A 17,678-nucleotide genomic window follows, 5' to 3' on the forward strand; every position below is an offset into this window, starting at 1 on the left:
GAACATTCACTTTGCTTCTTCCTTCTACCATATCAGCATCCAGAACATATTATACATTGATATTACAGTGCTATGGATTTGCTTTTCTATGTTGAAACCCCCTGCATTTGCCAGAATCTGATGCATTACTTCAGCTAGAAATTCAGAGACATAAGCCTTGTTCAGCGCAGTGAGATTAGTTTAATAATATTGTGATCTTGGAATATAGTTATCAAGATGGATAATGACCATGAAATGCTACTTACAAATAGAAATGGCTCTTGTGCAATCTTAAAAGATATAAAAGAAAACTTAGCACCTGAAAATGTATTTAAAATATCTTAATATTTCCCTACATTCTATGAGTTTAGTTTACATACCTGGAAGCTTTGTCAGGGATCTGAGATGGAGAAGAATGGCCACTTTTCTTCTCTTCTGAGTACTGGAGTAACACATCCTCTGTTCTTCCTTTCTCTGTCCCTGCCTTGCTTTGATCCACGCTGAGCTGGCCTTGGTCAGGGTCACACCTGTACATGAAGACAATGGCGGGCTTCTCATTGGACTCTCCTTTTGTCTCTGTGAACCAGTGATGGCGCTGGACCGGAGGAGGCGGCAGCATGTGGATGACTGTTCCATCCAGGCCCACCAGCTTCCCTTTCTCTCGCTCTTTCTCCTTCTCTTCTTCTTCATCTGCTTTCCGACGGCGGAAGAAGCTTTTAAATGATATCCAACGTTTAGGCTTTGCATCAGCTGCTCGCCTGCTGCCTTCAGAATGCAAAATTGACTCAGCTTCTGTTGATCTGGTAGGACTGGTTGGCTTGGTCCAATTGGTGAAATGCCTCTGCAAAAGATTACTTGCATGGTAAGGGGAGGAAGTAGACCGTGGTGGGGGAAAGGGCGGTGGTGGCTCACTTTGGGCACTGGTCACTAATTTGGAGGGAGGGGAAGTGACTGGCTTCATGAATGGATCTTTCTGAATTTTAGTGGTAGGGTTTTCTGTGGGCTGATGTGCCTCTGCTTCCCCACTAGGCTGAGATGTAAAGAGAGATTTGGGTCGGACTGGTGTACTTTTCGGTATATTTTTTGCAGTATCTGCATCTGGAGGAATAGCGTAGAGCTCTTCCACACTGCAAGCCTTAGGGCTAGACTGAGGTGCCTCTGGAGGAGTCTGGGGGGGCTGGATAGAAGCCACAATCTGACAAAGCACAGCGCTTGCTTTCTCCCTGGTGCTGCCACTGCTGCCTGCCACCTGAGACCCCTGTGTGCCTTCTGTTTTGGCCACAGGCTCTTGACTGGGTCTCTGGATTTTTGCAGGGGAGCTGTGGCTGGAACTATAGCTCCTTTGTGGAGAAGACTGACCTCTGTTGAGACAATTGTTAAACTCCTGAACCTTCTGAGCTACAGAGCCTCTTTTACGCTCTGTGCTGTTGGAAAAGCCTTTGGCTTGGGGACAGTCTGGGAGCTTGTTAGTGGCATTATCAGACACCTTGCTGTCAGTTTCTATTTCTTCATAAGTATGGCTTATTACGCTTGTGGTTTTCTCTTTCACTGAGAGTTCTCCACTTGTTCCCAGAAAACTTTTGTAGATGGCGAGATTGTCATACGCATTTGGATTAATAACAATGGGAACTTTAATAGCATTTTTGGAACTCCGAGCATAGGATGGCTCATCATGAATGATAATGGGGAAAGGTGGCATGCCAGCATTGTTGTAACTATTAAATTTTATCTCAGACAAATTAGGTGACTTAACAGGGATGGTTTTGGAGGAAATGTTTGTAGCCGTGGGTGAAGTAGGTGCTGATTTATGGCAGTTTTTCCTCGGAGGGACATTTGGCCCAGTTCCCCCAGTACTTAATTCTATTTTAGGGATCTTTTGTCGTGGACTGGTGCTGGAAGTCCATACTTCCTGGTATCGGATTGCACTGGATTTTTTGACATGGGCATTCATTTGTCCTGGTGTCAAGGCAGGTGATGTTACTGGAGAGTTTGGAGTAGAGGATGAGCCTTTGATCTTGGGGCGCCCAAGGTGCTCACTGGCCATGGCTGCCGACACATCCACAACAGTATATGGCTTACACAGCGGCTGCTCCAGATTCACAACGCGGTATGGCTTTGTCTGTTCTTCTACAGGGACGAGGCTGATGGTGACTGCTTGGCCAGCGATATCTGTAGAGGCTTTGTTGTCTGGCTTCTCAGTTTGTACCGCAATTTTGCCATCCTTCTCCTCTAAGCGGAGAGCGAGGACTGCTTTGTGTGTCTCTGGAACTTTTGCTGAGCTTTTGGAAGTTAGTGATGAGTCCTTCTCCTCATTATTACCAGGAGGACTTTCATAATTAGGCTCGGTTTCTGTCATGCCTTTAGACTCTTCTGGGTTACCAGGAGATAGCCCCCCATTACAAATCTTCTGAGATAAACTGCTGGCTGTTTCAGAACGTGACTCCTCCGTAAAAGAGGAATCTGGTGATGTGGACTCAGAGGACACCATGCTCTGAATGCTTCCTTGACCATAGGAGACCCCAGAATTTTCTTCATAGCCATTAAGTATTTCATCATAGCTGTCATCATAGTCCACAGCACAGATTCTCTGCAGAGACTTATTACGTAACGGGATCGTATTCCATTTTTTGCTCACAAAGAATCGAACAGGAGACAGAGTGTTAGCCCTGAAGTTAGCAAAGCGAGGTTGCCCTCTCATGCGAATCTCCATGGCTAGCAGCTCTTCGTCGCTTTCGTCCCAGCTCTCGTGCCCCTCTCCCATGTTGCTGAAAAGCACGTCTTCCTCACTCTCCTCTCCACTGGAAAACTCAGGGTAGCAGAACCTGCCCCCTTCGTTACTGATGACCTCTGTGCTCCCACTCAGAATCACGTGCTTGCCCTGAGAATCCTTCATGCTCCCCGTCATGCAGCTTGGTGGGCTCTTTCTTTCCAATGATCGTTTGTAGCAATCATTTATTCTTCCCAAGAATGTTTCTCTGGAGTTTGTTTCATTTCCTCTCATCTGAGGCGTGGCATCCAGACCTGCTATCTCCTTCAGCACTTCAGTGAGTCCGTTGTTGTTGTTGGACATCTTCTTTGTGCTGTCATTGTTGCCACATTGCTGGGGGACACGGCCAAATCCTTCAGCATCGCCTTCGGAGTTGTTGTTAAGTGGTTTCTGGCTCAAAGACGTCTTGTTTTGGTTCCACCCCAGGATGACAGGTTTGTTCTCACAGTGTTCTTGGATGCTAAGCTCACCACACACACTTTGCCCATCTGCTACCATCATAGTGGGCTTCACAGCAATAGTGGGTTTTTTAGCCACAGGGGGCCGGAAATTCCCGGTGTTCCTGACACGGTGGTTGTTACTATGGTTGGCATTAGTTTTTACATTACCATGGGTGATAGGTGTCTTCTCAGAGTCTGGAGGAAGCTGGTGTAAGCTTTTAGGTTTAAAGCAATTCTTGCATTCGCCAGGTTTCCAAACGTGTTCAGTAAAGGTGTTACAAGCAGACATTTTTAAAAATAGAACTTCACAGACAATGCGGTTTCTTCAGTGCATAGCAAGACTTGCATTTGCATCTGTTAGTTTTCACCTTCGTGTGTGGTTAAAGCAGCTCCTCTAAGTATGATCAATCTGTGGAGGGAAGGAGAGGAAAAAAAAAATCTCAGTGTAAAAGGCACTATGAGGTCTACCATTATAAATGATGTGGAAAATAACTAGTTTTACTTTTAAACTTTTCTTCAAAAGATTGAGGGAAAAAACTAATCTGGGGGCTTTACAATTTTCCTTTAGTTAATCAATGTCTTGGAAACAGCCTTCTAACTATAATTTTATGTAGCATACAAGTATGCATGATTTTTGGCTTGATACATATATGGAAATAATATTGTGACCTCCTTTAGTTTGTGTGGTATGGAGTCAGGGTGGGTGTGCTGGGAGGGAACCTGGCACCTCAAGCACACTAGGCAAATGTCGTATCACTGAGCTACACTCCCAACTCCCTGGATTTGCCTTTGATACTGCTCTTTCTGTGCCAATCAATCTCTGCTTAGCATTTCTTAGTTCCCTATGGGTTCTTCTTCTTTCATCCATCCTTAAAATGTCAGCCACTTGATAGACTCTTCTAATTCAAGCATTAGAAAAATCCCCATATGTCTATTCCATTTCTCAGCTCTAAACAATGTATCTCTTCTAACCAGTCCTCCTTTGTACACCAAGCCACTTTTATTTTATATTTTAGCTAATGTCACCACCATCTGCCTAGACAGCTATGCTTCATACCATAAACAGCAACTCTGTCTTTACTTTAAACTCTGAATTTTACTAAGTTAGCTTTTCCAATTTATCTCCATGCATTTCACTGGACCCCCATTCTTGCCATTGCCAGGCACTGCCGGCGGTTCCGATACTCATCACCTCTGGTCTAGATTACTGGGATAGGCTATGAAGTGAGGCTGTAGTATCACGCCATTCTAATCCACTTTGTTTTCTTTTGCTACTGCAGGTGTGATTCTCAGAGAAGCACTTACTAGAAATAAAGTTCCTTTAGGTCCAACCCCAGACCTATGAAACTTGCATTTTAATCTCAGGTGAGCTCACAGTTCTACTACACCATCGGATGTAACTATATCTTCTCCTTACTAATAATTAGCTTGGTACTAGGCATTCTTGGTCAGTCTCACCTTATGCATTGCTTCCTAAGTTAGTGTGCATGCTGGGGGCTGCCAGGTGAATAAAAATTACAACCGGGAACACTCTAACCTTTACCTAGTCAATATCTGGGTACAAATCAAGAATCTTCGTTTTTGACAAGGTATTAGAACCTCTGAGCTGTAAGATGGGTCCATGCCTCTTAGCATCCCTGCTTCATCTTGAAAAGCAACTCTTACTATTCTATCCAATTGGGCTATTCGTTTCTTCTTGGATTATTGAAGCCCCCTTTTGTTTCCACAAACAAAGGCTTCCCTCCCTTCCTTCCTTGTATGGTGCATGTAAGCATTTGTGAGTGTGTACACATGTGCATGTGGAAGCCAGAGGATGCTACTGTTGAGTGTGTACACATGTGCATGTGGAAGCCAGAGGATGCTACTGGATATCTTTCTCAGTTGTTCTCCACCTTATATTTTGAGATAGGGTCCTGCATTTAACCTGGAGCTCACCAATTTGGCTAGGCTGGTTGGCCAGCCATCTCCTGGGATATGTCTGTTGCTGTCCCCAACAGTACTGGGCTTATAAACACGACACCATACCCTTCTTGATGATTGTTGGGCAAGCACTTTATTGACCAAGTCATCTCCTGAGCCACAGGCTTTTCATTTTTAATTGTCTGCACACCAACTTTTATACTCCTTTAAAGTCACAGTTTATATCTCAGTCATCTCTTTAGGTCTGGGATAAGGAACAGACACTATGCTTGAATGTACTGGTTTTAAAGTTCTGTGTGGCTCATCTTAGTGCTGCAGACCTTCTAGAAAACTACTGTAGTTCTATGCTTTTAGAACGACCATGAAGTATGTTGGAAGGATCAAGCCTCCTAATTTCAAGACTTATAGTATATAAAGCTACAGTAATCCTAGTCTTAGGTTGGACAAACGTGCTGTGATTTAATACAGAATATATGAAAAAGCTGAACTTGTATCCCATCAAAATAAAAAATGTTGAATTGGGATGTACCTCGTGATAGGATGGCTGTGTAGCACCCACAATGCTCTGGGTTCAGTACATACACACACTTGTAAAACAAGATTCTATCTAATTAAAAAAAACTTTCAAAACAGAGAGGGTTTGGGAGTATGAGTTCAAATCCAGAGAAAACAAAAGATGAATTTTAGAAGACACACTGCCACAGATGTATGTTTATATATAGGTGCTGTGGAATATTATTTGAAGATGTGTTGTATTCATTTATGCTATGGAATATTTGTTTCATGATGCAAAGATGTGTTGCATCCTTTTATGCTGCATTTGTTTAACTCTGTGAAACTGCTACTTTGCCTGTCTTCACACCTGATTGGTCTAATGAAGAGTGGAATGGCCAATAGCTAGACAGGAGAAAGGATAGGTAGGGCTGCCAGGCAGAGAATAAAGAGAAGGAGAACAGGCAAATAGAGAGGAGTGAGAAGAGAGGGAGAGGAGGACACCAGGGGCCACCATCTAGCCACCCAGCCACCCAGCCACCCAGCCACCCAGCCACCCAGCCACCCAGCCAAACAGCCACCCAGCCACACAGCCATCAATGGAATAAGAAATAAAGACATAAAGAACAGAAAAAGGTAAAGCCTAGAGGCAAAGGTAGATGGGATAATCTGAGTTAAGAAAAACTGACTAGGAAATAAACAAAGCTACGGCTGGGATCGTAGGAAAGAATAAATCTCCGTGTATTTATTTGGGAGCTGAGTGGTGGGCTTTCAAGGAGAAAAAAAACAAACGACAACAACAAAAAGCACAACTACATATAGGCAGTTTATAGCTTATAGATATGTGACTCTGCATGTCATTTCTCATATAGAAATGCAAATTTCAACCATAATAATGCGCCATTGTGAATTTAGTGGAATGATTAGTGAGCGTGTTTGTGGGGGTGGGGGATGAGCAAGTGGAGTAATTATGGGAACTTGGATGGTTCAAGCATTTTGGAAAACAGTTTGGCAGTTTCTTGTAAAGTTAAACATAAATTTGCCTTGATACCTACCAATCTCATTCTTCAGTATTTACTAGAAACAATGAAAACTTCTATTTACACTAAAACCAGTATACAGAGATTTACAGACAAAACCTGGAAGCAATCCAAATGCTCTATGGTGGTAACTATGTAACTATAAATATTTGTCAAAACTCACAAAACTTCAGTACTAAAACAGGTGACTTTTACTATAAGTAAGTTAAACTTCAATGAACCTGAGCTATAAAAGACAGTTTGGGCTGGACAGAAAATGGACTTTGGAGGGAAGAATGAAAGACAAGAACATTTTAAAACGCTGCTATAGGCATGTTGATATCTGATGAGAATCTGGCCCAGGGTGAGGCAGCACATCAGGGAAGGCACAGAAAAGCAGAAGAGAGAACAGCTGGACTCTGAGAGTCAAGAGGTGCTAAGGTGGAGCTTATGTGCTCCAACAATGTGTACGAGTGTTTACCAAGATAGTAACACTGGAAGGGGCCTAACTTCTGTATGAGGAGGATCAGTGCACACTCTGAGAGCCTGCATACAACAAAACAGGCTGTTGATTTTACCAACCTAGAACACAGGAGAGCACTCAGTGGGTCTCATCTGCTTGGGAACTGCTAGCACTGAGGTATTTTCTGGGCTAAGGTTTTGTCGTGTGAACCAGGAAAAAGAACATTACTATCCCTTTCTTTCAGAAAAAGGCAAATAAAAGTTGCATTCAAGGTATCGATGAGGCAGAAGCCCGAGAGAGAAGACAACTATTTCACATGCTGCTGAGAGGTACTGGGAAACGAGGACTCACATGTCCTATTAGACTTGACGGGAGAGACTCATCAGTCACCTTAGCATGGAGATAGCAGTAAGGATGGAATCCAGATGGTAGTGGGTTGGAGAGGAAATGACGGAACAATGGTGGATAACTCTCTGGAAAAGTTTGGGTGGGAAGAGTTGGAGATCAGAAATGACTTCTTGATTTTAAGACAGGAGGAAGTAGATAATGTTGAATGATAATATTGGATTACAGAGAAGAACAGGAAACAGAAAAGGCAAGAAAAAAATAGCACAATTCAAATCTTTGAATGTTAAAACTGACAAAGCCCTCTTTTCATTCCTTTTGCCTGATGAACCAGCGGGTCGGAAGACCAGAAAAGAAAACGACTCTCCTAAGCTTACAGCAAGTGAGAGACCTGAGACTTAAGGCTACACCGTCTATGTTTTGTTTATAACTGTATTTATATGATGTGTGTGCAGGAGGTTCTCCTCCCACCTGTGAGGGTTCTGGGGATCGAACTCAGGCTGTCAGGTTGAGCAGCAAGCAACTTTACCTGCTGAGCCATCTCGATGACCTGACAATATGCCTAAAATTGCTATTTCTTTTCTGTTGTTAGTTTTCCTTCTTTTGTTTAGTGAAGACTTCCTGGGAATTAAAAAAAAAACAACAACAAAAAGTAAAAAAACAAGAACAACAAAATGCCAGAATAAAAACAGAAATCCTATTGAAATCCTTGTGAAATCCTATTATTCAGAATTAATTTCTATTAGCAACTTGAGGCATTTCCTGTGAGTCACCAAGTTTTCTTTGTTTTAAACACGTCCTATGTACTTAGCACCATATGATATTGAATAACAAGAGCAATACATCCTGCCTGATATCTTGCCAACCAAGCTAACTTATTCTCGATAAGGGACTGCATATTTTCTGTATAAGTAGTACATTGTTTTATTTTTCCCCAAGATTAATAAATACAAAAAATAATTTCCTACTCTGAGTTAATCAAAAGATGGCTGTGGAATTCATTAGCAGCTATCACATTAACAAAAATGACAAATGAGATTCATCAAGAACACAATTAACCCAAATCAGCACTCTCTGCCCTAGAAACCCATCTCGGAGCGGCCATTCCTTTGAAAGTTCTGTGTACATCTGTTTTTATGCTGCCATAAAACCAAGAAATGAGCTGAGCAGACACCTTCAGCAAGCACCAGATGGAGCTGCTGTCTAAGCCACAAAGCCTGGATTTTGAGGGCTTCATTTTAAACACTAATAATGTTTGGAGACAAAGATGTTCAGTTAAAGATGCTGTCAAAACTATTTTAACGTAATGCTGGCTCTTAGAGAAAGAAGTTATACCACATGCAGGTCCATCCAAAGCACAATCCTCTGGCTTTAATGTCTTTGTGGAATGACTTAATGGGCAATCGATAACACCTAGCAGCTTTTCCTGCTCAACAATGCCACTTGCTAAACAGGAAATTTGAGTCACCAAAGTTATGTTTGAGACATTGGAAAAGTGTCTCTTGAAGCACGTACACAAGGAAACAATGGTGCATGCTGGGGTGCACTGCTTATTTGCTAGAACAGGTCTGACACAGAACACTAAAATGCAGTGTTTGGTAAGCAGAGCTCAACTGCTCGGATATTCCTTACAATCTTTTTATTTAATTTTCATGATGATGTATTTTGATCATGTTTCCCTTTCCTCCAAGTCCACCCACCACTACGTACCCAACTTTATGTTCTTTCCCACTCCTTCCCCTTCCCTTATTCTTTCCAAAAATAAAAAAATGAAAATCAAATAAAATTCAATAATACAAGACAAAACAAAATAAAAACCCACCAAAATTAAACAAAAAACACCCTGTCAAAAAATCCCAAATCCCATGGACTCTGTTTTATGTTGACCTGCCTCGGAGTGTGGTGATATATCCAAAAAGCACCCCACTGGAGAAAACTGATTTTTTCCTTCCAGGATACCTACACAAATGGCTCCGTGGTTAGAGGTGGGACTTGTGTCCACTTTTCCTTCTCAGTGCTGGGATGACTCCAAGGGAACAGTGTCCAGACACAACAGGACTGATACAGAGACTGTGACAGCACATGAGATCTGCACAGGCTCAAACTAAGCACAATTCCTTACCATTCTAAACAAATCCTCAAGATGGACTGGTTGATGGGGAGAATTTAATGGCTGAAGCTGCCTCCTCCCCCCCCCCAAGCTAGCTAGGATCCCATGACCTAGAATTCTGTTTCGTAACTCTCAGGATGAAGTCCTCCTAGCTACAAGATAAAGCTATTCAAGAGTGGCTGATTTCACTTTGAATCATGAAGGCCTTTTAAGAACCTCCTATCGCTTTATGCTCTCTGCTACTCCACAATGACTATAATTAGTTTGCTTCTTGTCTAACTGTTTCAAGTAGATTTGAAAAAAAACAACCAAATTCATGCTGGATTTCAATCTTGCCAGCATCAAGACCAAGAGCGCCTCAAGAAGGACACAATTCTTGTCCTTAAAAAGGGACTGTGTAGGTGGTCTATTAAACACCACACACATCGCATTCTTTAAAAGGTAACAAAGGAAATCTGTTAATACTAAAGGAACATGGGGAATGGACTGCTAAACTCCATCCTCAATCCTGCAGCTCCTGAAAGCACTAGCTCTCTCTCTAAAATCTGTCACATTTCCATGGTGGCAAAGACATGAATCCTCACTGCTGCTGTACACAGGAGCTAGGCCTCACTCAGCTCACAGTAGTCAGTCTCTAGGATCCAGGGTAAAATTTATAAAGCAAGGTTCTCATTACAATACATAATGGGATATGCGATTCACTTATATATAAAAAAGTAAAGGAAAGTGTGACAAGCATCGCACGCCATCGTTCCCAACCTTTCCTTGTCCACACTGAAAACTGCTGTCAGACATTCTACCAGAGGCAGAAACCTTTGGTATATGATTGAAAGGGGGTGGGGGGAGAGGAAGTAGGAGTAAAGCTGCAGGAAGAAGATTGCAGGAGGTAAAAGACAGTTTCAGTGTGGAACACAAGTAGAAATTCTATGAGAAGGACTTTAACTTGAGACCTGGTATCATCATCATCATCATCATCATCATCATCATCATCATCATCATCACCATCACCATCACCACCACCACCACCACCATCATCATCATCACAGTTCCCGGCCACCACAAGAATAGGCAAGCTCTTAAGACACCAAGTTGTCTTACCCAAAGAAGAGATCAAAGTAAAACATGTTTAATTTGCATATCTTAAGGTCCTATTACAAGACAGAAGAAGCCCATCCACACCCAGCTGCTCTAACCACAGGGGTGTGCTGGTTTCACCACGTGGTAGTCACCCCCACCACAGTGTGCTGGTCTCACCACAAGGTAGTCATCCCAGATAAGAAGTGAGAACCACAGCAGTGTGCTGGTCTCACCACAAGGTAGTCACCCCAGGTAAGAAGTAAGGAACAGCAAGTGCAGCACAACACAGCAACGCAGCACAACACAGCAAATGCAGCACAACACAGCAATGCAGCACAATACAGCAACGCAGCTAGGTCCCAGCTCAGCGTCAAAGTTTCTCTTTGACGAACCAGTCAAATACATTTAGTATTACTCCTATTTATAACTTGAGAGCAACTAGTTTTACTATTAAAGTATCAAAATGTTCTCTAAACTTTCACAAACCTTTTTCTAGGTTATTTATTAGAGAAGTTAAACTGTTCTCTAATAATAACCAAGGGCTCCACATTTTGTTTTGTTCATGAACTGTTCTTTCTGGTTAGATTAGAATGACCCCTAAAACTATTCTGCTTGCCAAGACTATTTACCCTTCATGATCATGTTTGGATGTCACCTCTGTGATGAGTTTTTACTGACTCCTTAAATATTATTATATTATACCATACTATAAATATGTAAGTCCTGAGAAGACAGGACTGTGCTATGTCCTTTTCTTATTTGCACTAATGAACTGCTTAAAAAAAAAACACTAGACCTAAGTAAGAACATGATAAATAAATTCTAGTAAGTAACAGATATGGAGTCACTGTGCCCACAAAGAGTCATAATTTTCAAATACCTTGTGATGAGCATATTATTTGTCCTGCTTTTAGGATGAAGGAACTGGGATTTGCCCAAGGTCACAGAGCTAGCAGAGCAGAGGCAGCATGGGTGAATGCAAATCATGCATGCACAAATGGTTTAAACGGCTCGATTCAGCTCCCATTGCTGTCCCAGTGGAGAAAGCTGGGCTGAGCACTAAATTAGGGAGTTTCGCTGACAGAGAAGACAGGTTGTGTGTAAATTACAAGAAAAGGAATGAGGAGAAGAGAGATGACGAATACTTAAAAAGAAGAAAAATAAACAAAGGGAAAAGAAAATTGGGAAGAAAAAAGAGGCGATTATTCTACAAAAAGAAATCCCACTTCTATGATTTTAGCAACATAACCATTTCTGGAAACTTCATTATCTAGTGTGACTTGTACTTTGGTAGGTGGTATTATATTTTCAACTAAACTAAAAAAGTTTAAAACAAAAGAGTAAACAATATGTTCTATAAAACATTTAATTTAAGCTTTTAAAGAAGAAATGCTAAATTAATCAAAGTCTGAACTACACAGTACTTTGAGAAATACAAATTTATTATTAAGAAAATACTGCCTGCAACAAGTTTTAAAATGCACTGAAAGAATTCTTCCTAAACTGGGACCCAGGGTGTATTTTTCAAGGTCCTGTGATTCTCAAAAATAGGTTAGTATTGAGTGAAAAGCAAAATCTGTCTAAGTTAACACAGGAACTTGGGGGATGGCTCAGAGGATAAAGTGCTTGCTGTACATTGTGAGCCTGGGTTCAGATCTTTGGCACCCACATAAGATACTGGTGTAGCAGTTTGTGCATGGGACCTCAGCACTGTTTGATAAGGTTTGATGGCTGGAACTTGCTGGCTACCCAGCCTAGCTGAAACAATGAGCTCCAGGTTCAGTGAGAGACTCTATCTAAACACACTCATACACACACACACACACACACACACACTCATACACACATACACACACACAAGATGGAGAACAATAGAGCATCACACTTACGGTCAACTTCTGACCTCCATAGGCACACCAAAGAGCACACGGGCCTTAATACAAATGAGCATATCCACACATACACTGTACATAAATGCTGGGCCATTACAATTGCCACTTATAACTACAAAGCATATAAACATTATTTCTAGGTCTGTGTGTACATTTGTGGTTATAATCTGAGCTGGCACCTAGCACACTACTATTATAAGGAATAAGAAGGGGAAAAACAGGTTCAGTTCTTATGTAAATGACTCATCAGTTCCAAGTGAAGACAAAAATGACATCGTGATATAATCAGTATTTATTGTGCCAATGTTGGATTTTTAGTATGTTAGGAAAGGACTGGAGAGATGGCTCAGTTGTTAAGAGCACTTACTGCTCTTCAATAGGATTTGAGTTTGGTTCTCAGCACCCAAGAGCAGCTTTCAACTGCTTATAAGTTCACCTGGCTTTCAAGAACACCTTGAATTACACATGCATACACAGGCATAAACACATAAATAAAAATAAGTCTTGAAAAAGGAAAGAAAGAAATATGGCATAAGAGGACCAAGCTGGGCATGGTGCTATGATAACTATAATTCTAACACATGGGGGATAGAGGCAGTAGAATCAGAAATTTAGGATAACCCTTAACTACATTGTGAATTGGAGGCCAGCATGGCCTACATGAGACCCTGTCTCAAAAAATAAAGTAAGCCAGTGTTAATGAAAACTACAAAGAAAACTGAGGTAGCAGGCAGTTTATATTCAGTATGAAAAACAATTTACTTTCAATAAAGCATTATCTACCATATTATATTAATATGTATTCCATCAGGCTTTTTGTATGTAACTTTAACCTGTCTGGTTTATAATTAAAAGAAAAATAGAAATATAGAATCCATAACTAATTCCATGTTTGTATTTAAGTAAAATTTTACAATGTATATCAATGCTGAAATCTATAGTTACTAATTTTTTAACTCAAGAAGATTTATAAATTACCAAAATTTATAAATTACCAAATTTTAAAAGTAGTGTCTTAAAAATAATACTATTTTATTTTAGATAAGTATTTCTCCTGTGGTTTTATTCACATTATTAATTTGCTAAGCATCTATAAAAGGAAGTGACTATTTGACAGGTTTTATGAAAATGGAATAAAATAACATAAAATGCTTAACTCTTTGGCTGACTGGTAAACATTAGCTATTTCCTGTTATAATCTGTATCCAGTAGATATACAAAGGACAGTAATCTATTACAGCCCCATCTATGTGTACCCATACTCCATCTTGACTTAAAAACTAGGCATTTGGGAAGCTACTTCTCCAGAAATACTGCTAAGTCCTAACTGTACTGCTAGGCTTCAGTGACCCTGGATGGATTAGAGTTTCAACTGACTTATAAATATATTTACTATTTACTGCTTCTATACAGAAAATTTATTCCAAATTATTTGCAACTGCCTTCCCAAAAGAAAACCTAAATGAAAAACAAACAAATATCAAAACAAATTTAACAACCCATTTTCAGACTTGTGTTATGCATCAATTTCAAAGGATGTCATCCGAGTATATCCGGAAAGGTTTCTGAGCAACAGTGGGATGCAATACTGTGTGCTGTAAGAACGAAGGAGGAATGGGAAAGAAACACGGCGGGTAGAAAGCAATGTGGCTAGCACATCTCTAACAAGCCTGAACTAACGCAGAGGCAGTGGGACCGATGAGACGCGAAGTAGTTAAGATTTATCAACCAATGGGGCACTGGGGAAGAAGGGATAACGATGACACTAAAGTCCTTTAGGTCAAATCCCAGGATGATTTCCCAGGAGACAGAATGAAGTTGTGGATAATCAAGCTAACACCAGCTACACTTCTTTAAGTGTAGAAAATAATGGAAAAAACAAAGCAAAACAACAAAATTGAACTGATGCTCTAAATGGAGCTATCAAATACATCCTAAACCAGGTAAATGACTACACATCTTTAATTTATGTTTCATAACAAACTTGACGCCTAACCTTGAGTACAGTAAGAGTGATATGAAATATACAGGATGCTGGAGTGGAAGGAGAGACAATGAAAGGGAAATAGTGACAATCCTCTAAAGCACAAACACAAAATTGGGGCTCAGGAACTGAAGATATGGGTCAGTGACGGAGCATGAAAAATAGGAGCTGTCACCAGAGGATTTAAGCACTCCAGATGGATACAAAAAAAGTGCCAACAGGTTTCCTCAAGAAAAACAGCCACAGTTTGGACTTTGGGGAGGTACTGGATATTAATAGGCTAGGAGCAATCTGACAGAAGAAAAGTTAAAGTATCTTCACCAAAGTATGCTGGGTCTTCGTTCTCATCACTGAGAATGCTGCTGGTGGTCTATATCACTGTACTCTTAAAGAGCAATGTCTCTTAGAATGCCATGTGACAGGCAGGACGCTCACCAGTCTAAAGTAGTGCTAGGCTATGCTAACGGCTATTATGGTTATCAGAGCATCTGGTATCATTTCTATTCTTATTTTAACAACCCACCACTACAAGAACACTTAGAAACACAAATAAGACTCTAAGATATTACAAATTCCCTACATAAGTTTACCAAAATGCTCAGACTACCTATGCTTTATGGACCTAATCTTCTTTTTAAATAAAGAGGAACTTAATTCTTTATGTTATGAAAGATATCAGAAAATGAAGATATACAACAACCCTGCCACTCAAAAAAACAAAACCTTGCTACTTGCCCTTCTGGGTCTTTTTCCAATACTCAGACCAACTAGCACATGTAGCATACACCTTTAATTCTAGCAGTCAGGAGGCAGAGATAGGCAGATCTGTGAGTTTGAGGCCAGCCTAGTCCACAGAGTGAGTTCCAGGACAGCCAGGGCTACCCAAAGAAACCCTGTCTCAAAAAACAAAACAAACAAATAAAAAAAGAGATAATCCATAGGCTGTTTGGGCATATGAATACTTTTAAATCTTTTCTAAAATCTACAATCTATTCTAAACATTATATAAATGTAAATTTGGGTTAAATACAATTTTGAAATTATTCAAATAAACTTAAGGCAAAAAGAAGTTGAAACAGTCTTTTATTAATTAGAGACAATTATAACCATTTCGCATATATAATAAGCACTTCTGGTATGGAAATAGTTATCTGGTGCCCAAAGTCAACCTTTGACCTCCACAAAGACTGTACCCCTCACGTGCACACACGTATATTATATATGCATGCATCACATACAAAATAAATACAAAGGCTAAGGATGTGGTTCAGTGGTAAAGTGATTACCTAACTAAATATGTGTGATGTGCTAGGTTTGATTCCTAGCACTGAATAAAAAAGGGGGGAGGGATTCTAGTTATCTTTTTTGTGATTGTGTCCATTTGCAAATACCTAAGGGTGCAATAGTACCATAGTCTATCCCTCTTGCTTCGGTCTTCTGAAGCGCTGGACGCCGGTATCCAGTTACCTATAGACCTGTCTCCTCAGACAGCTGATGAGCTTCCCTCCACTGTACACAGTCCTTGGCAGTTTCACATACTGGAAAGCTTTCAGGCTCGGTCAACTCTGAATGGTCCCTCTTGTGTAATATTCAATCAATGGCCAAGTCTTAGTTCTCGAATCTATCCTCTTCTTTCCCCACCTCCTGCAAGTCACATGAGTCCCGGACTTGCTTTTTGAATAGACTACTGAGAGGATATGTTGCTGTTTCCTAATTTCTCTAAAATAGCTCTTAAGTACCTTATTTTTCCATAACCATACAGAGGTCTCAGCTGTCTATACAATACACTTGAATCCACAGAATAAAATGTAATGAATGCTCCCGATACTTCTTAAAGCATCCTCCCACTCATGTAACACCTGCTCAAAACTCTACAGACCCAGGCAAAGTGAACGCCCCCATGAAGTGGCTCATCTTCCTCTTAGAATTAACTGTTCTTTTCCCTAGAGCCTTGTCACATGCCATTCAAGCCTATTTGTATACTTCCTTCCCTCATTATTTTAGGTATTTGAAGGCAAGAGACATTTCTCACTTAGTGATGGCACTGTTCAGTTCTTAGACAGACAAATAAGTGGTGTGTTGCTATCTGGTTTAACTGAAGACAGAAGTAGTCACACAATGACAAAGGACTACCAATAAGCAGATGGGGAAAAAAAACATAAAAAAGCAAGCTTGAGAATTCAAAAGCATTTCAGTAGAGGGTAAACAGTCCTATATCTCTTAGTGGCATTAGGATATTCTATAATAGCATTGTGTTGGATATGGACACTAACTATAGCAGGGCAGCAAAAATATTAAATTATATTCTGTATGCTATGCTTAACAGGAAATAAAACATGAAAAGTGAGAATGTGTTTTGGGAACATTTTCATACAAATGGTTTTATTATTTACATCTATTAGATTATAAAATAAACACATTAGAATGACTTTAAAAAATAGAAGAAAAAGGCACTCCAAATTGTATTTTGTATAAAAATCAGGTCACAGCAGCACTAAGTGATTATTCTAATTAAAATGTTTTAATATTAAAGATCTCAAACTCAAAAAAGGTAGCCAAGTTTTTAAAAAAGATTTATTTATTTATTTATTATGTATACAATGTTGTGCCTATATGTCTGCCTGCAGGCCAGAAGTGGGCACTAGATCTCATTATAGATGGTTGTGAGCCACCATATGGTGGTTGGGAATTGAACTCAGGACCTCGGGAAGAGGAAGCAGTGCTCTTAACTGCTGAGCCATCTCTCCAGCCCCAGAATTTTTTGGTAACTGATGCACAATCTCTCCAAAGGCAGAGAGAGAGAGAGAGAGAGAGAGAGAGAGAGAGAGAGAGAGACAGAGAGAGAGACAGAGAGAGAGACAGAGACAGAGAGCAGAGAGAGACACACACACACAGAGACAGAGAGACAGAGACACTTATATTGCGCTTACATAAAGTACTCATCCGTGCTCCTTCCTGTCTTAATGTGTGAATGATTAGAGAGGAGAGGAGAATGTGGAAGATAACAATGGAGAGTGAGAGACAGAGGATCTCAGGATAAACAGAAAAGTGGGAGGACAACCAAGAGACATGAGAGGGGAAACAAGCAAAAGCCTAGCACAGGAGCAGACACATTTATAAAAAGGACAGCACTTGATTCATTTTCCCCTCTCTTGACTTTCTTTGTTCTAATTGACTTCAGGCTGATGCA

The 17,678-nt window shown here is 40.5% G+C and overlaps 1 protein-coding gene across 2 annotated transcripts in view; it reads right to left on the bottom strand.

Annotated features, from left to right (window-relative positions):
• Peak1 (pseudopodium enriched atypical kinase 1) overlaps positions 1–17,678 on the bottom strand; it is a 218,971-nt gene that overhangs the window by 61,939 nt on the left and 139,354 nt on the right. The window contains exons 4-5 of one of the 2 annotated variants that reach the window (XM_038322798.1): positions 7,955–8,046; positions 360–3,595 (exon numbers count right to left, since the gene is read on the bottom strand). In XM_038322798.1, the coding sequence (XP_038178726.1) occupies positions 360–3,475 (3,116 nt within the window). In that variant the 5' untranslated portion in view covers positions 3,476–3,595; positions 7,955–8,046. The remainder of the gene's footprint in view (positions 1–359; positions 3,596–7,954; positions 8,047–17,678) is intronic. The other variant, XM_038322797.1, reaches the window with a different exon arrangement.

The sequence above is a fragment of the Arvicola amphibius genome, chromosome 3 (genome assembly GCF_903992535.2).
Source record: "Arvicola amphibius chromosome 3, mArvAmp1.2, whole genome shotgun sequence".
Lineage (NCBI taxonomy): Eukaryota > Metazoa > Chordata > Mammalia > Rodentia > Cricetidae > Arvicola > Arvicola amphibius.